Source organism: Perognathus longimembris, unplaced genomic scaffold (genome assembly GCF_023159225.1).
Source record: "Perognathus longimembris pacificus isolate PPM17 unplaced genomic scaffold, ASM2315922v1 HiC_scaffold_5349, whole genome shotgun sequence".
Taxonomy (NCBI): domain Eukaryota; kingdom Metazoa; phylum Chordata; class Mammalia; order Rodentia; family Heteromyidae; genus Perognathus; species Perognathus longimembris.
The window spans coordinates 31,964-54,305 of NW_025960766.1; the positions used below are offsets into that span (position 1 = coordinate 31,964).

The 22,342-nt window shown below is 57.2% G+C and overlaps 2 protein-coding genes across 2 annotated transcripts; one reads left to right on the plus strand and one right to left on the minus strand.

Annotated features, from left to right (window-relative positions):
- Positions 1-390: 390 nt before the first annotated feature.
- Positions 391-6,739, minus strand: LOC125345163 (transmembrane emp24 domain-containing protein 3). Its single transcript, XM_048337389.1, has 3 exons — positions 6,552-6,739; positions 4,722-4,970; positions 391-896 (listed from the first exon to the last, which is right to left on the minus strand). Exons 1-3 carry the CDS (start codon positions 6,714-6,716, stop codon positions 660-662), a joined length of 651 nt encoding a protein of 216 aa, XP_048193346.1. The 5' UTR covers positions 6,717-6,739; the 3' UTR covers positions 391-659.
- A 656-nt stretch (positions 6,740-7,395) lies between these two features.
- On the plus strand, positions 7,396-12,778 carry LOC125345166 (extensin-like). The gene is made up of 3 exons (XM_048337391.1): positions 7,396-7,460; positions 10,458-10,548; positions 12,017-12,778. Exons 1-3 carry the CDS (start codon positions 7,396-7,398, stop codon positions 12,776-12,778), a joined length of 918 nt encoding a protein of 305 aa, XP_048193348.1.
- The last annotated feature ends 9,564 nt before the right edge of the window (positions 12,779-22,342 follow it).

A 22,342-nucleotide genomic window follows, 5' to 3' on the forward strand; every position in this document is an offset into this window, starting at 1 on the left:
GGCGTGGAGGGCGTCCCCGGCCCAGGCGGCTCTCGGGCTGCTCCTGTGGGCCCAGTCCCCACAGCCACTGAGGCCAGTGGGAGGGGCCCCACGATCCCCTACCCGCCAAATGCTTCACACAGAGCAGAGTGCACCCTGCGGCCCCGGGACCCCGAGGTCGAGATGTGATGGAATCCCACCAGCCAGGCCACAGCCCACCGCCTCCCCAGGGCGACTCCCTGGCCTGGCTGCTGTTTGTGTGTGCACACGCATGCACAAGCACACACCAATACTAGGGCTTGAACTCTGGGCCTCTTGCTTGGCTTTTTTACTCAAGGCAGGGACTCTACCACTTGAGCCACACCTCCACTCCTGGCTTTTTGCTAGGTAATTGGAGGTAAGAGTGTCGGGAACTTTTCTGCAGGGGCTGACTTTGAATGGTGATCCCCAGACCTCAGCGTCGTGAGTAGCTGGGCCGACAGGGGTGAGCCGCCAGCCCCAGCTCCATACCATCCGTGTGGCCAACGCTGCAAACATAATGTAACTGGACGCTTTCGGGTGAGTGGGTGCAAGGGTCAGACACGTGTGCAGGGTGCCCGGTAACCCCCCCGCAGCTCTGTGCACACAGGGCTGCACACCAGCCCCGCGGGCTGGCGGATCTAGGGTGCGAGGGGCCCTGGCTACGAGTGGACTGCCTTGTGGATGGGTCTTTTTTCTGTGAAGAAACTTTTGAGCAGCAGAACCTGACTGAAGCTGACTACAAAGAGGGCGATGGTCTCGCCCACCGACCAGTAAGAGACACGGCTGTTCAGGTCCTCAGCCCGGGCCCGGTCCTGGGCCTCCCGCAGGCGGTAATGGGTCTGGGAGTCGATCACTGTCTTCAGGGCCTCATGAATGGTGACACACGCAGACTCCATCTGCATGGGGGACAGAGGGACGGAGGGACAGGCTCAGGGCTCAGAGACGAGCAGACCATGGGGGACAGGGGGACGGAGGGACAGAGGGACAGAGGGACAGGCTCAGCACTCAGAGACAGGCAGAGCACGGGGGACAGAGGGACAGAGGGACAGGCGGCACTCAGAGACAGGCAGAGCACGGGGGACAGAGGGACAGAGGGACAGGCTCAGCACTCTAGAGACAAGCAGACCATGGGGGACAGAGGGACAGAGGGACAGAGGGACAGGCTCAGCACTCTAGAGACAAGCAGACCATGGGGGACAGAGGGACGGGCTCAGGCACAGTGCTCAGAGACAGGCAGAGTGGAGCCCAGCAGGTCACCCACGTGCAACTCCCATCCTCGGGTGCTCCCTGGGGTTCCGTACCAACGCAGTGCCTGCTCTGATTCGACCCTTGAGGTAACCACAAAGCCCAGAAGCACAAAACACTGGCTCAGCCACCCAGGAAGGAGGTAACGGACTCCAAAACAGACTCAAAGTCCGGCGCCTGTCATCCCAGTTACTCAGGAGGCCGAGACCTGAGGATCCAGGTTCTAAGTCAGCCCATGCAGAAAAGTCCCGAGACTCTTATCACCAACAAACCAGCAGGAAGCAGGAAGTAGAAGTGTGGCTCAAGTGGTAGAACAGAAAGGCCAAGCTAGAGTGCAAGGCCCTGAGGTCAAGCCTCAGCACTGGTGTGCACGTGCGTGTGCACACGGCTGGGCTGGCACCAGATCTGTGCCCAGATGGGTAACTTTCCTCTGCTCTTTGAGCGACTTCCTGCCATGTTTGCATCTGAGACAGCAGACCCTTTTCTACCACGATGGAAATACTACCAGCGCTGGCCCTTCCCACCTGTGTCAGTGAAGCTGTACACAAAGATGTTTGATAAAACAATGTTAAAAGGGACAAGTAGCTGGGCGCTGGGGGCTCAGGGCTCACGCCTGTCATTCTGGCTACTCAGGAGGATCATGGTTCAAAGCCAGCCTGAGCAGGAAAGTTGTGAGACTCTTACCTCCAGTGAATCAGCAGGAAACCAGAAGCAGAGCTGTGGCTCAAAGTGACAGAGCACTAACTTTGGGCAAGAGAGCTTGAGGACGGCTCAGGCCCTGTGTTCAAGCTCCGCGACCAACACACACACACACACACACACACACACACACACACACGAGCACAGTCTCAAGAAGAACCCATTTTCCTGACATCAGAAAAGTGATCCCAAAGGGGACCTTCAGTCTGTGGTGCCAGCCACCGGGGGGCGGCGCTCCACGCAGACCTCCAGGGGCCGGGAGAGGGGGAGGGGCTCTCCACACAGACCTCCAGGGCCAGAGGCCATGGCAGCAGCCATGAGCTTGCTCCTGTTTCCCCACAACAGCCATGTCCACTGCCCAGGTGGACTAGGAGGAACAGCCTGGGAAGGAACAAGAAACCTAACTACGTTAACCCGCCCCCGAGCCGCCCAGCTGGGCACTGCTGGAATGGCCCGGCATTCCTTCCCAGGTGCAGCAGGACTCAGGGCGACGGGCCAAGTGAACTCAGGTCGGTCACTACAGCAGCCAGGAGACCCGCAGCAGCACAGGTACCCAAGGTGGGAATGAGGGACTCGGAAACCTTGTAAAATGAGGTTACGGGGATTCCAAAGCAGGCTTCAGGGTTGTTTGTTTTTTAAATAGCTCAAATAGCCACTAGTTCATTCTTCCAAACTTTTCCCTTCCTTCCCTTTCTCTCCTCTCCTCTCCCTTCCTTCCTTTGCTTTATGCTGGTCCTGGGGCTTGAACTCAGAGCCAGGGCACTCACTGTCCCTCAGCTGTCTCACTCAGGCTGGTGCTCTGCCACTTGAGCCACAGGTCCACTTCTAGCTTTTGGGTGTGGTTATTGGAAATGAGAGTTGCGCACTTTCCTGGCCCTGGCTGGCTTCAAACTAGGATCCTCAGATCTCTAGCTTCTGAGAAGCTAGGGCTGCCGGCGAGAGCACCAGCACCTGGTACCTGGGGCTCAAGTGGCCTTATTTTGAAGCTGGGCAGAAAGAGATGTTTGGAGGCAGGAGAAGGAATCTAAGCTCTTCCTCCCCACAACAGCACCACACTCCTAGGTGCAGACCGGAGTCTTCTGGCTTTTCCCCATCTGACTGCCCCCCCCCCCCAATTGGCTCAAGAGGAAGTCCCGTGGTCAGGCTTACAAAACGTTTCACTCAGAGGTACTGTTTCACCAGCCCAACAGAACTCTCCAGAGTTACAAAAGACCTTACATACAATCCCCACCCTCAGCTCAACCTGCCGACGGCAGCCACTCCTGGGCTCAAACAAAGCCAGGGCGATGCAAAGCAGACTCCCACAACGCAAACGGGAAAGTGAACTGTGATTTAAGTTTGTGTGTGGACCTATCAGCACGGAGGCCTGAACGTGGCATCTTGTTTTGGTGCCAGTCCTAGGGCTTGAACTCAAACACTGGGTCCATAGCCCCATTCCAGATTTTTTTGGTGGTTCACTGGAGATGAGAGTATCATGGACTTTCCTGCCCAGGCTGGCTCTGAACTCTGGTCCTCAGACCTCAGCCTCCTGACTAGCTGGGATGATGGGTGAACCACTGGCACATGGCTTTGTTAATTTAATTTTAATTAATGTGAATAAATGAGTGTAGATGGTGCATATTTTATCAACCATGCAGAAGCATCTGCTGGCTGCTCAGAGAGGGCGGAGGGTGGGGCGGCCATCAGGACTTCATGGGTGCGCCCCAAACCAGAGTGCACAGTGATGTAGCCACCTTAGAGGGCACCGGAGGTAACCTGCCCCACCTGACACTCAAGACACTGCCACCTGGGTTTGGGACACGCACAGGCAAGATGACGGTTCCTGTCTTTCAAGTTTCTCTGGAAAGACAATCAGACCACAAATACGGCTGCATGCCCAAGGAAGAGCAAGTGGGAGTCCAGGGTCTGATAGACCAACCTTGTGAGACTGGGGACATGGCTCAAGTGGCAGAGAGTGTGCCTTGCAAACACAAGGCCCCAAGTTCAAATAGCAGTAAGCCAAAGTGAAATGAACTATGAAAGTCATGAGAACCACAGGCGACTGTCATGAAAAAAATGTCCACCCAGGACAGGCCCTGCCCGCCCTCTGTTCACCCAGATTTGCTGTATGACAACAGCTCACTAAAGGATCATGAACAGGAGAGGTGACAACGGCTCACTGAGGGGCCGTGAACGGGAGTGACAGGTGACAACAGGAACTGAGGGACCGTGAACAGGAGTGACAGGTGACAACAGGAACTGAGGGACCGTGAACGGGAGTGACAGGTGACAACAGGAACTGAGGGACTGTGAACAGGAGTGACAGGTGACAACGGCTCACTAAGGGACCGTGAACAGGAGTGACAAGTCACTATGGCCCAGGAGTGCCAAGAAGCAGATAGGCCTTTCTCTCACTCACTTGAACTCAGAACCTCATGCTCTTGCTTGGCTTTTCCATTCAAGGCAGGTTCTCTACCACTTGAGCCACACCTTCACTTCCGCCTTTTTTGCTGTTTAACTAGAGGTTAAGAGTCTCGTGGATCTGTCCTCCTGGGCTGGCTTTGAATGGCAATCCTCAGATCTCGCATAGCTGAGATGACAGACGTGAACCGCCAGTACTGGGCTAGTAAGACTGTCAAAGAGACGCTGATAAAGAAAGCAGAGGGCGGAATGGAGATTCTGCGGGGTCAGAGTGAAGAGGAAGGAGGGTGGAGGCAAATGGTGACTCTGCTCGTTTGCTGACACAGAAAGGAGAAAAAACGAGTACACACACACACACAGGGAGGCTCTCCACTCACCTGGGTGAGGGCGGTGACCTTGCTCCCCATGTCTGGGAGAATGGGGGGCTCATCCCCCACCTGGAAGTCGAAGTAGACAGTCTTGTGGGAGAACGTGGAGAACTCGTTACTGAAGCAGAACTGGTACACGCCCTTGACCTCGGTCCGGTGCGTGAAGCTGTCGTACTGCTTCTTGGTCTCGCGGTAGAGAATGTTCCCCGTGGGATCCTCCACATAGCAGTCCACGTCGTAGTGGCCTCCAGTGATTACCTGCCGGGGGACACACAGAACATCCACTGTGGCCACGGGCATGTGTGTGACACACGTGACACACTCAACACTCACTGTGGCCTAATGCTCTCAACACTCCCACCACGCAAGCGCCCATCAGCTCCCAGGGCAGGGCAGAACACCTCCCACTCTGCTGGGCCTGAGCAAAGTCTAGTCAAACGGCCACAGTCACTGCATGACAGTGCAAGGCTGAGATCTGAGCCCCCATGGGCTTGACTCCCAAAGTTTTGATCCACAAGCCTAACGTGTCCCATTTTACAGCAGAGGAAACTGAGGCACCGGAGTTAAGAAAGTTGCCTAAGATGATGAGGCTGACGTGACCTGAGAATTGACGGCTCCGTTTTGCAAACAAACTGGTCGTTCTGGGCTTGCTAAATGGATTTGGTGACATCTAGTAAAATTGGCAACCACTGAACACAAAAACAGCAGCATTCAGTAAAGTCAGCAGTGACTGGCTACAAAGAGAGGCACGTGTACATTGAGGGACTTCATACAGGGGTGGACGATGCTGGAGGAGAGGCCTCAGGAACCAGTCAGTTCCAGCTCCCCATGTAAACACAGGGAAAGTTAAGACAGCAGAGGGTAAAAATCACACAGGTCGTCAAGGACGGTGACCGTCAATGCATCGATGAAAGGACTAAGGGATACAGTTGCTGGGTACCAGTGGCTCACACCTGTAATCCTAGCTACTCACAAGAGGCTGAGAGGTGAGGACTGCAGTTTAAAGCCAGCCCAACAGGAAAGTCCTTGAGACTCTCACCTCCAGTTAACCAACACAAGGCCGGAAGTGGCGCTGGGGTTCAAGTGGCAGAGTCATCCTTGAATAGAAAAGCTAAGGGACAGCACCCAGGTCCTGACCGAAAGCCTCAGTAGGCCCGCATGCACAAACACACGGCGGTCACACGGTTAATTTCTTCCGACCTTGGTGGAAAGCCGCAGGCACCCTGCCGGCTCCTTGGTGGGATGTCTGACGTCAGGGCGGACGGCCCTGGCACCGGAGGCCGGCAGTGGCCATCACCCCTGAGGCCGTCCAACCACACCATCACCACTATTCTGTGGCTGTCTTTCACGAACCTGCGTCTGGGCACAAGCCTCCCCCTGCGCCTCTAAGCACAGAGGGGCCCTCCGCCCCCGGGTCTGCCGGCTACCCCCGCCCCCCCCCGGGTCAGGGGCCCCCGGGGCCCGGGCTGCTCCCCCAGCGGCTGTGAGCCGTGCGCCCCGACCCTGGAGGGCGGGCGGGCGGGAGCGGGCTTTCCCGCGCCGTATGGCAACGACCCCGTCTTCCGGCGGTGGAGCGCGGGAGCGGGGGGCGGCGCCGGCGCCGAGGCCCAGCGGATCCCGTGGAGAGGCCTCGCCTCGCCGGCACGGCGGCTGGGGGCGGACGGCCGGGGGGGGGGGCGGGGGGCGGCTCCGTCCACGGGGCCCTCCTCTCCCCGACGGGGGCCCAGGCCCACCCCAAGCCCGGGGAGCGAGGGGCGGGGGAGGGGGCGGCCCCGGCGGGGCGGGAGGAGGGGGTCCGCCCCCCCGCCCCCCCGGCGCCCCCCCAGGGCCGCGCCGCACCTGGTAGTCGAGCGAGAGCCGCACGCCCCGCTCCACCTCCTCGTGGAAGCACTGCTTGGCGTTGTCGGGCAGCTCGAAGGTGAGCTCGGCGCCCCGCGACGGCTCGGCGCGGAGCAGGAGCCCCAGCAGCAGCGGCAGCAGCAGCGCCGGGCCCCGCGACGCCATCGGAGCGCGGCGCCGGACGCGGGGGACCGACGTGGCGCCGGCCGGGCGGGGAGGCCGCTTCCGGGAGGCCCCCGCGCGCAGGCGTACTGGGCCGCCTAGGCAGCGCGCCTGCGCGGGCCGGGAGGCGCGGGCCGGCGCGTCCTCCGCAGTGCGCAGGCGCGCGCGGCCGTTCCCCGTCCCGGCCGCCGCCGCCGGCGCGCTCGTCTCCCCACGCCCCGGGCCGCGCGAGCCCCGGGCGGGCCCCGGGTTCCAGCCCGCCCAGGCCCCCGCCTACAGACCCGACCCCCACCGGAGGCCGGCCCCTGGCACGCGTGTCCGTCCGTCCGTGCGTCCTAGGTGCCCCCTCGGGGCCTCGCGCGCCACGTGGCCTTCCTCACCCAGGACTGCAGGTGCACCCCTTCTCCACTCCGGAACAAGAACTGAGCGCAATGGCAGCCACCGGGTTTGTTGCTGTTGTGTCAGTCCTGGCGCGAAAACCAACAAGCGTGTGCCACCCCCCCCCCCCCCCCCCCTAGAAACAAGAGTCCGCTCCTGGCTCCTGTGACGCCCGTCTGGCGGCTCCAGGCTGGAGGGCGGCACCCCGCTCTTGAGAGTGGTTCCTGGTAGTCTGACATTTAGAAACGCGTGGCCCCTGTTCCTCTCTGTATCTAGATAGCAGCCATAGTAACTGATTGTAGAAATGACGGTAGCAATAGAGTCTAGAAATAGCCATAGTAGGTACCGAAACGCCATGGTGACTGTCAGGTCGGTTCACTTAGGATTGAGTACTCATGCTTGCTTAGTTGATACTAGGGATACGGTTGTGAAAGTTGATATTAGGTCAGCTTGATCGCAAAATTATGCTCCCGTAAATGGCTTGCTTAACCCATTTGTGACTTGCTCTGACCCCCTGCATCCGTGCTGCGCGACCACCTGCTGTAGAACGCATAGCTTCTACCTTTAAAAACCCAGGTGACTCACTGCTGTTCTTTACCATCCTGATGGTGGACAGCGGACGCTGTGCACAGCTAAGTCAAGACTCCTAAGCCCCATCGAGTGCCGGCCACTTCCTTACTGTGGGCGCAAGCCCTGGTTGGCCAGGATACAACCTTTCGGCTTGAACTCCAGGCTTGGCACTGGTCCTTGAGCTTTTCTGCTCAAGGCTGGTGCTCCACTTTGAGCCACAGCTCCACTTATGGTTTCCAGGTGGCTTAGGGACTTTCCTGCCCAGTCAGCCTTTGACCTGTGATCCTCGGATCTCCTGAGTAGCCAGGATGAGAGGCGTTAGCCCCCAGCACTCAGCTATAGCTACAGGGTTTTATATTCACTGTAAAATCATAGAGAAGACACATTGTGACATTACTACTCAAGAAAGAGGTTCCCTCCCCCCACAGCAGTGTGACTAGATGTGGTTACGGTTGGTTTCATTGAGGACTTTTACTGCCCATAGTTGTTTCCACATGAATTGGATGGAAGTGCACGACCTCTCTGGGCACATGGAACCCAGACTCAAAGGCCTATCACACCTGAAAGCAATTTGCAGGCTGGAAAACACCATGCCCCGCAGTTAGAAATCACACCTGCTGGTTCTGTGCTGGACATGGAATGAGTTCGTGGTGTGTCCCACCGGTCCTTCCCAGTCTCTGATGCATTTAACGTTTTTGTTGTTTTGGGTTTTTTTTAGTAAATGGAAGTGATAATCATCTAATCTAGATGCATCAAATAGCAAAAGCAAGAAACAACCCAGGTGTAAAGCCAAGATTTTGTTGACCAGCTAGAGTGCTAGACGCCTGAAAACAAGCCTATTGTCCAGGCTAAATAACGCCCCATGTTTAAGCTCTAAGGAAAGTTTCATTCAGAAGCAGGAGCCCGCCTTCCCAGCAGATCTGAACAAGCAGAGTTATAATCATGAGCAAGCTGAGTGGAAGACGAGGGGCATGTCTGCACTGAGGACAAACAGGAGCACTGACCACCGCAGGTGACTAAACAACAGTACGGTTTTGACACCAGTTGCGTGGAAGATAGTGTTACAGAGAGCAAACGTCCCCCTCCACAGGTCATGGCTAGATGACGTCTGCCGCACTGATTTTTGCTTTACAGCCATCCTCACTGCAGTTAGGACCCTACTCACCCCAGTCCCTGTGTTTTATATGAATGGGTCTTCGCTAGCAGCTATGCCCTCCCCCCCCCCCAAAAAAAACCCAACAAACCCACATTTTTTGAAAAAGGAACAAACAAAAGCTGAGAGCCTTTAATGAAATCCCAATTTGGGCTCAGCCCTTTCTGAGCTTCAAATACTTGCAATCAGTGAGTTCTTTGCCGTGGCTTTGTGGGGGTAGCAGAGACGGTCCTGGCCTTGCCTGTGCAGCTGTGTTTGGCTGGAGCACCGTCTGGGCTGCCCAAGGTGGTGCCCGTGGCGTGGCGTGGCGTGGCGTGGCGTGGCATGGCTGGCTGCAGGTGCAGGCCGTTGCCCAGGGAACCTGTTTCTCCTTCAAGGACTTCTCGTCTCTGGGTTATTTTCTTATGGACAGGCTCGGGGGAAGCATTCCAGGGGCACCCGGGTGACACAGCAAGGCCCAGGACTCCAGTCTCCTTTACCCCAGTCTCCTGGGCAAAGCAGGGCCCAGGCTGGGCCAGATTCAAGGGCAGTGCATGGGGCCACCTGGGCCGGGGAAAGAACATTTCGACGTTGTTAATCGGCTACCAGTAATGGGATGTACTCAGCTAGTCTGTGCCTAAGCCCAGAGTGGGACCGCTGGCTGTGAGCTTTCCCCCAAACACCCCACTTCCGCCCCTACCTCGGGGTTCACTTATTCTGCATACCCACTTGCTAAACGTGGCCACAAGCCTGAATCTGACAGCTACATGCATTTCAGCTCCTAACGTCGCCAGGGCCCAGTGAGGGGTTGTAAAGTTTCCTTGTACAAGTAAAGACGCTCTAGGGCCCTTGTCTGTGATCACAGAATAAGAATTTCCAGACACATCACAATGGTGGGGGAAAGAAAAAAAAAAACACCTTGCCAGTGTTGGATTGAAGTAGGCAGGCAGGCAAGCAGAAACAGACACACTGACGGAAGTGTGGGTGCTCAAAAGGAGACACCCCAAGCTATTTGAACATCAGGAGTAAAAGCAGAACCTGACCTAAAGTTATTTTAGAATAAATGTTTACCTTCACTTTAAAATTTATTTTGTATGAAAAAATCCTGGGATTTGAACTCAGAACCTGGGTGCTATGCCTGAAATTGTGTGCCCAAGGCCGGTGCTCTGCCACTCAAGCCACAGCTCCGCGTCTGGCCTTTTCTGGTTAATTGTAAATAAGAGTCTCCTTGACTTTCCTGCCCTGGCTGGCTTTGAACCCTCTGATCTCAGCCTATTGAGTAGCTGGGATTACGGGCATGAGCCATGGCACCCGCTGTTTTTGCTCTCAATCCCTCTTGGTGTTGCACTTTCATTACAAAGCAGACGTTTATCCTGGAGTGAAGACTTCGTGCCTGGAGGAGTCATCTCCGCAAGGATTTGCCTTCCCAGCGATCGCGAGCTTCCCCAGCCTCCGGAGCTCATCCCTCTGGGGGGCCAGCAAGCCCGGGTGGGGAGCGCTGCCCTTGCTCCTCCTCGCTTTCCCCTGGTGCTAATGCTGCAGCTTACGCAGGAGGTGACGGGTTAAAAAAAGAAGAGTGTTTCTGTGCGTCTCAATATACTGCTTCTTTCCGAATTCCTGGCTGCCTCGTGTTACCTAATCCTTCCCCATCCTGACTCCTAAAGAGCCGAACCTTACCGAGAGGAGAACGAACGACACCCTGCCAGCCCCCGAGCCGTGTCGGGGGAGCAGCACGAGAGTCAGCACCCAGCGCCGGTGCTGCCGCACTCCTGTCACCCCAGCTCCTGGGGAGGCCGCGACCTGAGCCTCCGGCTTTGCAGTCAGCCCCAGTACAGGAGAAACAGGAAGACGACGCAGCGCTAAATGAGTGCTAAAAGCAGAAGGTCTGTTATACAGCCGGGATTTGTGGTACCCAAGACCCTCGCCATCGTCAGTCCTTCTGTGTCCCCTGGGTGGCTGTGTTCCCACTCGGCTCAGCTCTGCTCACTTGGCAACCTTCTGGAAGGTTCCAGAAATCCAAGAAGGTCCTTTGATACTAGTGTGTTGTTAAAGGTCACTTTGGCTCAGAGGAGCTGCCCTTGGCCTGCACAGCCAGTCCAGCTCACAGTCGAGCTGGAGATGCCACTGTGGCTTTCGACACACGTGCGCGAGAACGGAGACCCAAGACCGGAAGGAGGGTGGGCTGGGAGAGGTGGGGAGACCGGTGGAAGGCGCGTCACTGGCCATGATGCCTTCCACTCATAGCCTGGGCTTCTGGAGTTGAACCCCTTTTCACAGCTACTTACAGGATCATTTAAATACTAGAGTTACTCATTCCAGCTACCAGGAGGCCGGACCAGAGGATCAGGGTTCAAAGGCAGCCCAGGACAGGAAGTCTGTGAGACTCTCATCTCCAATTAGCTACTCAGGAAAGGCAGGAAATGATGCGGTGGCTCACGTGGTATTGCCCTAGCTGGCCTTGAGCACCGAGAGGCTCAGGGACGGCGACCAGGCCCTGAGTTCAAGCCCAGGACTGGTGGGGGGGTGGGGGCGGCGAGAGAAAGGCGGATGCAAGGACTGCAACACATGGTTTTTATTGAGATATTGGGAACAGCTGAGTTTTCTTACTCAGACTCTGCTATGTCTTGGAGCACCTCGCTTCAGACTAAGACAGAGTCCTGCAGAGAACCAGTCCAGGTAGCACAGAGACTGCCTACAGCACCGACACAAACAGGGGGACTGGGCGGAGTTAGAAGAAAATAGACCATGGCTGTGTCAGGAGGAGGAACAAGAGAAGGGGGGCAAGGAGAAGGAGAAGGAGAAGGAGAAGGGGAGGGAGGAGGGCCTTTAGAATATCTAGAAACTAAAGCAAATTTCACTGAAACTAGGACTTTAGCTCAATGTAGAGAGATGCTGGGGTTCTGAAAGGAAAAGGCTACCCAGATCTAGAAAGCATGTGAGAATCTAAAATATGCGCTCGGAAAAGTGTTCTGTAGGGTTTGTTGACACAGAACAATTGCTTATTTAGGAATCACCCATGATTAAATAAGAACTATGTGGGTCACTGTACTCATCTAGAACAGTCTAACTGAGCTAATGCATGGTCTGAAAACAACAGCATGTTTCTAGAGACAGGTGGGTGGAAAGGTCACGCGGATGGAGGGAACGTGAGTGATGGGAGGGCAGCTGTGTTTGTGCAATGGACCAGTTGCTCTGAATCTGCAATTCTCCCCACCCCCCCAAGCTGGTCACCATCCCCCCACACCCCCCAAGCTGGTCACCATCCCCCGTACCCCCCAAGCTGGTCACCATCCCCCCGTACCCCCCAAGCTGGTCACCATCCCCCGTACCCCCCAAGCTGGTCACCATCCCCCCGTACCCCCCAAGCTGGTCACCATCCACCCACACCCCCCAAGCTGGTCACCATCCCCCCACACCCCCCAAGCTGGTCACCATCCCCCCACACCCCCCAAGCTGGTCACCATCCCCCCCCACACCCCCCAAGCTGGTCACCATCCCCCACACCCCCCAAGCTGGTCACCATCCCCTGTACCCCCCAAGCAGGTTACCATCCACCCACACCCCCCAAGCTGGTCACCATCCATGCTGGTCACCATCCCCCATACCCCCAAGCTGGTTACCATCCCCCACACCCCCCAAGCTGGTCACCATCCCCCCGTACCCCCCAAGCTGGTCACCATCCCCCCACACCCCCCAAGCTGGTCACCATCCCCCCACACCCCCCAAGCTGGTCACCATCCCCCCACACCCCCCCAAGCTGGTCACCATCCCCCCATACCCCCCAAGCTGGTCACCATCCCCCGTACCCCCAAGCTGGTCACCATCCCCCCACACCCCCAAGCTGGTCACCATCCACCCGTACCCCAAGCTGGATACCATCCCCCCACACCCCCCAAGCTGGTCACCATCCACGCTGGTCACCATCCCCCCCGTACCCCCCAAGCTGGTTACCATCCCCCCCACACCCCCAAGCTGGTTACCGTGAATACCTCCAGCCACTGCTTAGGATAAATGAGGTTTCCGGATTTTAGCTAAAGGCTTAGAAAAATGTGCCTACAAAGAGTCTTGCTATTTCTACAGCTCGATATTGCTCACAAGGTAGTATTAATAACTGCAGAATCCTGGCGTGTGTGTGCGTGTGTGTGTAGTGACTGGCTAGAAACACTTTATTTTCTCTATGATCTCCCTTCAGTGCATTAGAAGTTGTTTCTCTCCCTGTCATCTTGGCTTCTTTTTTTTTTTTTTTTTTTTGGCCAGTCCTGGCCTTGGACTCAGGGCCTGAGCACTGTCCCTGGCTTCTTTTTGCTCAAGGCTAGCACTCTGCCACCTGAGCCACAGCGCCACTTCTGGCCGTTTTCTGTATATGTGGTGCTGGGGAATCGAACCTAGGGCCTCGTGTATCCGAGGCAGGCACTCTTGCCACTAGGCCATATCCCCAGCCCCTCATCTTGGCTTCTTGATAAGAACTGTTAACAATTTAAATGGCTCTTAGGCTGGGCGCTGGTGGCTCACACCTGCAATCCCAGCTACTCAGGAGACTGGGAGCTGAGGACTGGTGTTCAAAGCCAGCCCAGGGCAGGAAAGTCCCTGAGACTCTTACCTCTGTTAACCACCACAAAAAAACAGGAGTAGGGCTGTGGTCCAAGTGGTAGAGCGCTAGCCTTGAACGTAAAAGCTCAGGGACAGCACCCAGGACCCAAGTTCAAGCCCAGTACTGTTACAAACAAGAAAGGCCATCATGTTTGTGCCTGTGTGAATTTACTAAGAATCCAGAAGGCCACGCCTCTACTTACTTTGTAGTTCTTTTTTTTTTTTTTTTGCCAGTTCTGGGGCTTGGACTCAGGGCCTGAGCACTGTCCCCTGGCTTCTTCCCGCTCAAGGCTAGCACTCTGCCACCTGAGCCACAGCGCCACTTCTGGCCATTTTTCATATGTGTGGTGCTGGGGAATCGAACCGAGAGCTTCATGTGTAGGAGGCGAGCGCTCTTGCCACTAGGCCATGTTCCCAGCCCGACTTTGTAGTTCTGGACATGTTTTTACCACTGACACAGCACTCTCGGGAGATCAGGGAGGTGATGTCTCCCCTTTCCTCCCCACCCACCAGTCTGGCCTGTCTAGACATGTCATCATGCTGGTTATCCTGGCTGGGGGACCAGGAACTGCTGCCCTCAGGTGAGTAGAGGCCAGAAAGGCTGCCGTCCACCTCAGACACAGATTGACAACCTGTGGCCCAATCACCAGTCACCCTGCACTTTATAAGAATGGCTTAAATGCCTACCCACAGCAAATCCCTCAAAAAAAAAACAAAAAACGGAGATTTGTTGCACTTACAACTGTGATCAGCACTTTCCGTTTGGATGGTTACACATTTCTAGTGTGCAAAAGCTTCATGTGACAGTATGGGTGTGGGGGTGTGTGTGCATGTGTGTGCACGCACACGCTTCAGGATCAAGATTTACAGAATCCCTGAGGATCTCATGGAGCCACTGGGGTCTTCTAGCTAGCCAATTTCATTTTTTGCTGGGGAGGGGGGTATTATTTATTATTGGAGATTGTGGAGGCTCAAGAAATAAATTTAGCTACCTAATAGCTGATCATTTCTACCAGTGCCAGACAAATAGGTAGGCACTTTTACACACAGTGCTGGTTAATCTTTATTTTAACCTAAGAAATGTTTACTTTGGTGGCTGGGGATATGGCCTAGTGGTAGAGTGCTTGCCTCCTATACATGAAGCCCTGGGTTCAATTCCCAGCACCACATATACAGAAAACGGCCAGAAGTGGCGCTGTGGCTCAAGTGGCAGAGTGCTAGCCTTGAGCAAAAGGAAGCCAGGGACAGTGCTCAGGCCCTGAGTCCAAGGCCCAGGACTGGCAAAAAAAAAAAAACTAACAAGAAAGAAAGAAAGCGAAGGTCCAGTGGCTCACACCTGTCATCCTCGTTATTCAGGAGGCCGAGATCTGAAGATCCTGCTTCAAAGCCAGCGTGGGCAGGAAAGTCCATGAGGCTCTTATCTCCAATGAACCACCAAAAAAAAGCTGGAAAGGGAACTGCGGTTCAAGTAGTAGAGCCCCAGTCTTGAGTGCAAAAACTAAGGGATGGTCCCCAGGGTCCGAGTTCAAGTCCCAGTCCCAGTGCACGCGCCTGTGCATGTACACACACACACACACACACACAGGCAGAATGAATGAATGAATAAATGAATAAATGAATGAATGGAAGCCAGTTCTATGAGCCTACAAAGGTGACACCAAACTTGCAAGATTCCAGCACTACCTGTGTGATAGGAAGATCTTCTAGGCCCTTCCAGAAGATTCTAGTGCCACCTGTGATAGGAAACTCTTCCAGGCCCCTCCAGAAGATTGCAGGGAACAGCACATGTTCATGTCCCACAAGACCTGTGGTGTTACGCTCTCTTCTTTTCCAGTTATCCATCCCACCCCCACATAACCACAAACACCGGTCATCAGTGGACTCGTGCTCCAGGCCCTGCCCGGCTCTGCCCCGGCACCCCGACGCCTGCTGCCCCCCCCCAGCCTGGAGCCCCTCGGGATTTCACCCAGCCCTCTGGCACAGCGGCAGCTTTTCTGCCATCCCCCTCTACAGCCCCGCCCCCTGGGAGTCCCCTGCCTCTGTAACCATGACAACCAGCTGTCTCCAACCTGGGCTTTCCTCTGACATCCAGGCTGGGACAGCACCTCACCTGCCTCGCCTCCTGCTTGACTCTGGCTTTCTTCACCTGTCCACCAGCGGACAGGCGACCCTCCCTGCTGCTGGTCAAGTGCTTGCGCCTCCTTCTGCCTCCTCCTGGGGTGGAAGGGTGTTCCACGGAGACAACAACAAAACACAAATGTAGGAGCTGAGCACCCTGGCGGCTTGCACCTGTCATCCTAGAGATTCGGGAGGCTGAGATCTGAGGACCATGGTTCAAAGCCAGCCTGGGCAAGAAAGTCGGCTAGACTCTTATCTCCAATTAAGCACCCCAAAGCCAGAAATGGCACTGTGGCTCAAGTGGTAGAGCACCAGCCCAGCAAACATCAGGTCCTGAGTTCAAATCCTGGTACCACCCCCAAGAAAGGAAGATCTGTTGTTTCACAGCCTTAAAAGTACCCAGCCCGATTTCAAGTGGACAGAGAACTAAACGAGGCAGGCGCTCGGAGGTGGCGGGGCCCTGGCTTCCTCCAGCCCGGCACCGCGCGGCCAGGCCCCGAGCAGGACCGCGGACAGCGGCAGCGGAGGCGCCCGGTCCAGCTTGGACGGGGAGGGCCTTGAAGCTGAGTAGCCCCGGGCAGAAGAATGGTGGGGGACAGAACAGGCGTGGGGTGCTTAACGGAGACCAAGGGGCCCCCGAGAAAGAGCGAGCTGCAGCCTGCGCAGCGAGGCCCAGGGCAGCGCTGGTGCGGTCGGGGCCCCGGGGGCTTTGGGTGTCAGGCCCCGGGGGCTTTGGGGTGTCAGGCCCCGGGGGCCTGTGGGAGACGCCGCTGGCCGGCACCCACCAGGCAGAATCTACAGACCCCAGTGGACACGCACGGCGAGTGTGCAGCAAGTACACAGTGAGCAGTGGGGGTTGTAAGCGTGCAATGTCCGTGCGCACACTGGGGCAGGACACCCCGCTGGCCTGGGAACAGGGGCCCGGTGAAGCCCCCCACTCGCGCCAAAGCCCCTCCTCCACCCCCGGCCCAAGCAGCTCACCGGCACTGGGAGGCCCCCCTGGAACACGGCCGTGGCTGTGCTCTGTGGGGCGGGGCGTCTCCACCCTTCCCCCCTCCCCCCCGGCCTCGCCTCCCCCCACACCCGAGCCCCAGCTTCCTGGTGTTCGTTTCCACGTGCTGCAGGCTAGTGGCCCAAGGGAGTGACCCCATGGGAATCCTCCTGTCTAGTCGTCTGTGCACCTGCACAGGACTCGTGTGTGTGTGTGTGTGTGTGTGTGTGTGTGTGTGTATTTGGTTTTTTTTTTAATGCCAGTCTTAGGACTTGAACTCAGAGCCTGGGTGCTGTCTGTCCCTGAGCTTCTTCATCCAAGGCTAGCAGCTCTACCACTTGAGCCACAGCTCTGCGCCTGGTTCCCTGGAAGCTCCTTGGCAATAGAGTCTCACGGGCCTTCCGTGGTCCTTGGATCTCGGCCTCCGCGGTAGCTGGGATGACCACGGGAGCCACGAGCACCCCGCTCCAAGGCAGGTGTTTTGCGGGGGTAGCGCCTTCGGGCCCGGCAGTCCTCAGCTGGCACCCCGTGCTCAGAGCCAAAGAGCCGTGTGCAAAACAGGATTCAGCCTGCGACAGCAGGCGGCTGAAGAGAAGCCAGGACTCGGGAGACCAGGAACGGCATCCCTGCTCCTGAATGACGAGGAGCCCAGTCCATTTTCCTTCTCCCCTGAAATGACACAGAAAGCCACTGGAAGAAGATGACGGCAACGACCCTCATCCTGGGACTTGTGGCCTGCCAGCAGGACCAACTTCAAGATGAGTGTCCGTTTAGAAACCCAGGCCCCCACGAGCCCTGGGCAGGAAGAGGGACAGGAGAAGGGGGCAGGAGGGGGGGACAGGAAGAGGGGACAGGAAGGGGAGACAGGAAGAGGGGACAGGAAGAGGAAAGGGAACAGGAAGAGGGAAGGGGATGAAGGGACAGGAGGAGGGGACAGGAGGAGGGAAGGGGACAAGGAGACAGGAAGAAGGGACAGGAAGAGGGAAGGGAAGGGGATGAGGGAACAGGAGGAGGGAACAGGAAGAGGGAAGGGGATGAGGGGACAGGAAGAAGGGACAGGAAGAGGGGACTGGCGCTAGCTAGAGTTTTCTCTCCTCTTCCCAGTGAGCAGAACGGGCCTTACTGCTTCCCACAGGGAAGGGAGCCCCAAAGGGAATTGCAAGCGCGTGGCCTGAACTCCATGTCCCGACTGAGGTGGGTTTGGTCTGCAGATGCCCATGGACCGTCGGTGTGGCCGCACTTGCAGGGCCCGCTCTGGAGAGGGGATTTCACTAGGATGCCGGCACCCAGGGGTCCAGGCTGCCCCTTGAGCCAGCAGCCTCCACAAAGAGGGAACGGTTCCCACCTGGCTGTGGTTGGGGGCTTGGCAAAGCCGCTGGCACAGAGACCCTGCCAGGGGGTGGGAGGCGGGCCTGGCCGTCTCCTGCGCCCCCTCCGAGCGGCTGGGGGGGTTAGGCAGACCCCAGGCCTCCAGACCTGCCTCACCTCATTCATACTCTCTGGTCACCTGCTCTGGGGAAAAGCGAAGAGCTTTAAATAAATGTGACATCAATGTTTTTAAAAAATCAAGGGTGCGGGGTTCGGGTGTTGTTGTTGTTTTGTCTTAGTGCCAATCCTGAGGTTTGAACTCAGGTTCCGGGTGCTGTCCCTGAGCTTTTGTGCTCAGCTCTGCCACTCGAGGCACAACTTCGCTTCTTTGGATGGTTCACTGCGGATGAGAGTCTCACAGACTTTGCTGTTCTGGGCTGGCTTTGAACTGTGCTCCTCAGAACTCAGCCTCCCGAGAGAGCCCTGGCACTGGGGGGGGGGGGGAGGAGAGGGGAGGTGCAGGTCCTGGAGTTCCGTCCCAAGCTAAGGTTGGTGTTGTTTTGTTTTTCGTAAGATGGCACCCTCTCTTGTGGTGATGCCCCCAGAGGAAAGTATTTACAGTTGGGTTCCTGGGGACATTCCCACATTGCCCCTCAAAAGAAAGGAGGAGAGAGAGAGAGAGAGAGAGGGAGGGAGGGAGGGAGGGAGAGAGGGAGAGAGGGAGGGAGAAGAAAAGGGACTATTTGGTTTTTTAAACATGCTTTAAAATGATGAAAATTGCTCTTTAATTGTCTTTTCGTGTCAGCTTGAACTCAGGGCTCTGGCTTGGAGTTCTGCTCAAGTCTGGCACCTGTCGCTTCGGCCACACCCCCACTTCTGGCTTCTTGCCAGGTGATTGGAGAGAAGAGTCTCCAGAACTTTCCTGCCCGCTGGCTTCCAGCTGAAGCCCTCAGATCTCCATCTCCTGCAGGATGGCAGGTGTGAGCCACTGGTGCTCAGCCTTAATTTTTAAAAATCTTTACTTGGATGAGAAAATTTGAGGTCAACATATATTGAGCTTAAAAGTCTTGATTAGGGCGCAGGGCTGGTGCTCAGACCTGTCGTCCTAGCTACTCGGGGGGCTGAGATTGAGGACCACAGCTGCCAGCCAGCCCAGGCAGGGACATCTGTGAGGCTCTTATCGCCAACCACCAAAATGACAGACGTGGAGGTGTGGCTCAAGGGGTAGAGCACTAGGCTCAGCTTTGAGTGAAAAAGCAAAGCAAGAGTGCAAGGCCCGGAGTTCAACCCCAGAACCAGCACACACAAACATACACATACGTATACACACACGTGCGCGTGCACACACACACACGCACACGTTCCAGGCTGAGGGTATGGCTCACGTAGTGGAGTTCAAGTTCAAGTTCGAGTGCTGTTCCCGGTGCCTCTCCCCCTCCCCCCTTAAAGCCGTTGCCTTTCCGGATGGCCACAGGAAAGTTTAACCCATCGATCATACAAAATAATGCCTGTCGAAATGAACCCCAGGAGATGGAGGCGAGAGGCTTCTGTTTTCTTTTTTGCTGTTTTTGTTTCCTCTTCTTTTTGTCCTGTCGGTTCGTCTGTCTCTGGGAGGGCAAGGGGGGCACAGGAATGGAGGGACGGAGGTGAACACACGCAGCCGTGGTCCTCACTGGACACCATGTGGAAAATGAACTCCACAACTTGTGGGGGGGGGGACATGGGAGAGAGCGAGGGAAGGGGGGACACTGTCCACAAAGAAACAGACTCTTGGCCTCACATACGTAACGTAACGCTTCACCCATCACCTTTAGAACAGCAATTAAAGTGGGGCTGGGAAGGTGGCTTAGCGCTGCAGTGCTCGCCTAGCATACAGGAAGCCCTGGGTTCGATTCCTCAGCACCACATACACAGAAAATAAGAGAAATAAAAGGGAAAAAATGTCAAAGCAAAGTCTAACCTAGTGTAGAGCCTCTAGGAGCAGGGCGGTGCCCGTCACGGGGAGGCCCTGTGTGTCCCCCAGTGCTGCCCCCAGAGGGGCCCCCCCGCCTCAGCGTGCCCCCCCCAGCCGGCAGAGGGGCTGCCGGAGGGCGAGGCTGAGGACGCACTGAGGGGCGGTGACGGCCGGGGAAGGGAGCAACGTAGCCAGGGTGTCCCCCCAGCCCTGTCACACATGCCGGAGATGAGATGCGAGGACCCAAACACGGAGGTGCTGATGACCGGAAAACCCGTCACAACGCAAACGACCAACATGGCAGCCAGCCGGGGCCCCAGGCACCGCCCGCCGTCCTTGGCATTAAGTGGGGCAGAGGGCCGGCTCTCAGGAGATGCGGCCCCCCGCCTCGGGGAGCGTGGGTTCCCTCCTCTCTGCTGCAGGGGTTCAGAGGCGCGTCTCCATCGGTGGCGCTCTAGCCGATGGATGGAAGTGTCAGGTTCTGAGTTTGAGTCCGGTTCTCAGACCGAGAAAACTAAGGATAAAAGCTAGAGCAAGGCAAACACGCGTGTGCGTGTGTGCATGCGTGTGCGCACGCCTGCTGCCTCAGGGAACGGTCCGGCGTCGGCTCCGTCGAGGTCCCTCCTGGCCACAGGTCTCGTTCACAACAGAAATCGGGGGGACTCTGGAGCCCCCACACCAGCCCCAGAAGTTTGTGTGCAGGCTGCCCCCGTGGGTGGACCCCGGCTCTGGAGGGCTTAGACCGGCCTAGGCTGACCCGCCTCTTCATTTTCCCTTTTACAGCAGGATTTGCCTCTTCCTCTATGCATAAAGATGAAGACATTCTTCAGCAGGGATTCAATCACGAGGGTGCGTGCTTGGCCTCAGAGCACATCTGCGCTTCCTCCTCTTCCTCCTCCTCTCCCATCTACCCCGGCCAGCTTTCTGCTCTCCAGACTAAAGCCCGCATTTGCTTAATACCCTGGAATTTTTTGCATTCGCAGTGGAATCCACCGCCTGCGGCACGCTGGCCAGCAGTAAGCCCTCCTTTCATGGGCAGCCAGACTGCAGACGGGGCTGGTCGTGCGCCCACGTGCTGGCTGGGCCTCTGGGGATGGAAGATCTCACAGCCTCCCCTCGCCCTGCCCCTGCCCGAAGCACCCGGGCCGGGGTGCTGTGCAGCGTGCAAGGTAGGCTTGTGAAGCGTGTCGCACAAGGGGAACGGGCACGTCACACCATGTGGAATCTGCGCGGGCCATCTCATGAGGGTGTGCGAGATGACCTCGATCCCCACCCGGAACCTTCCTGCCTGTGGTGGGGGCCGATGGGGGGGGGGGGGTCCGAGGAGCCAGGACCTGCCTCGTTGTCGCTCACCTGAACCTTGCTGCCCGCCGCAGGCGGCCCCACCCAGACCTCTCCAGGTGTGGCCACAGCCACGGGCACCGCGCGCCCTTCCGGGGGATGTCACCTACCAGCCCAGCTCCCTAGAGGCTGCGAGTCCCCGGCCCGCGGTGGGAGGGCTGGCAGGTCCGCGCACAGGGGGCTTCCGCCGGACCCACGTCGACCACAAGCCCTCGCAGGCCCCGTGGCCGGGTGTCCCGGGGGGCTTGGAACCCAGGCACGGAGGAAGCGACAAGCCTCTGCCAGCCTCCGCAGCCCTGAGCAGAAGCCGCCAGGCTGCCCTGGGAGAGGGCTCACACCTGTCGTCCTAGCTACTCCAGAGGCTGAGACCTGAGGATCGAGGATCACGGTTCAAAACCAGCCCGGCAGGAAGCCCATGAGATTCTTACTGTACAACGAACCCCTAGAAAACCGGAAGTGGTGCTGTCGTAGGCTTACCTAAGCTCCGGCCAGGAATTGAGGAGAGCCGGCCAGGTTAGGGGCCTGGCGCTCTGCTCCCAGGGGCCCGGCTGCTACGACAGTTGCCTCCTGCAACGCTCAGCCTGGCAACGGAGCCGTCTGGGCCCAGCTACGATGCCCAGAGATTCCAACTCAGACTTTCTGCATTGGACCCAGCACCATCACTACACAGCCAGCCTCCTGCGTCCACGCGCTGCAGCAAGAGGCCCCGTGTGAACATAAAATGCTGACCTTCGGGGGGTTGGGGTTGTTTTTGTTACACTTTTCCAAAGCCTGCTCCTGCCCAGAGCTTCTCATATAATTCCCAGCATCATTGAAAGTGGCCCCATGACCCCAATGAGCAGCTAAGGTTCAGAACAGTTGTTTGCCAGGGCCCAGCAGGGCTATGCACTCCTAGAATCCCAGCTACCTGGGAAGCAAAGGTTGGGGGGACCACAGCTCAAGGCCAGCCCAGGCACACAGCTAGTGAGACCTCCCCATCTCAAGGAACAACCGAGCCCAAGGATCACGTCGGTAATCTCAGTTATGCCGGAAGCCTAAACGGAAGGATCGCATCCCACGCCAGACCAAAAGCAGGGCACTGAAGGGTTAGGGGCCTACGTCAAGTGGTGGAGTGCCGGCCTAGCAGCCCCAGTATCACACAGAGGGAGGGAGGGGGGGGAGGGAGGGAGGGGAGGGAGGGGGGAGGGAGGGAGGGGAACCGTTGCTTTACTAAGCACGGTGGATCTCTGTGTAATCTGGGCACTTGG